A 548-nucleotide genomic window follows, 5' to 3' on the forward strand; every position below is an offset into this window, starting at 1 on the left:
GAAGAGGCTGAAGTCGGCCACGTACTTGCCGCTGGCCGAGAGGGAGATGGCCGGCGTGAACTCGTAGCCCCAGAGGATCTCCTCGGGCAGGTAGGAGGTGCGCACCTGGCACGTGGCGCTGGTGGACTCCACGGTGCCGCTGAGGATGACCACCAGCTCGAAGTCGCCTTCGCCCGTCCGCAGGGCCACGTCCCGGAAGGGGCTGGCGTCGTCCACCACGTGGTAGAAGGTGAGGGGCAGGATGAGGAAGGGGCTGTCGGAGGAGGTGTCCACCTGGAAGTCCACGTTGACCTGGTTGAGGCGGACGCTCTCGCCCTCCTTGGTGAGGTGGGTCTGGAGGAGCTTCCCCGTCACCTGGCAGCCGATGAGGCCACGCGGATCATCAGGCAGGTCTTGCCGTTGTGCTGGGCCACCACCGCGTTCTGGCTGAACTTGATGGTCTCGGCGCGCTTCTTGGGCCGGGCGATCTTGGCCAGGAAGGTGCCGGTGATGAAGATCTCCATGATGGTGGTGAGGACCAGCTGGGTGATGAGGAGGACGATGGCGAG

At 65.3% G+C, this 548-nt stretch overlaps 1 protein-coding gene across 1 annotated transcript in view; it reads right to left on the bottom strand.

The window, feature by feature from the left end:
* Positions 1 to 3: 3 nt before the first annotated feature.
* The window catches only part of KCNJ10 (potassium inwardly-rectifying channel, subfamily J, member 10), a gene marked incomplete at both ends in the record, with an annotated part of 932 nt that continues 387 nt past the window's right edge, over positions 4 to 548 (bottom strand). Inside the window, 2 exon segments of the mRNA XM_008950115.1 lie at positions 4 to 371; positions 374 to 546. Coding sequence (XP_008948363.1) covers positions 4 to 371; positions 374 to 546 — 541 coding nt within the window.

Source organism: Merops nubicus, unplaced genomic scaffold, assembly GCF_000691845.1.
Source record: "Merops nubicus isolate BGI_N331 unplaced genomic scaffold, ASM69184v1 scaffold42741, whole genome shotgun sequence".
Taxonomy (NCBI): Eukaryota; Metazoa; Chordata; class Aves; order Coraciiformes; family Meropidae; genus Merops; species Merops nubicus.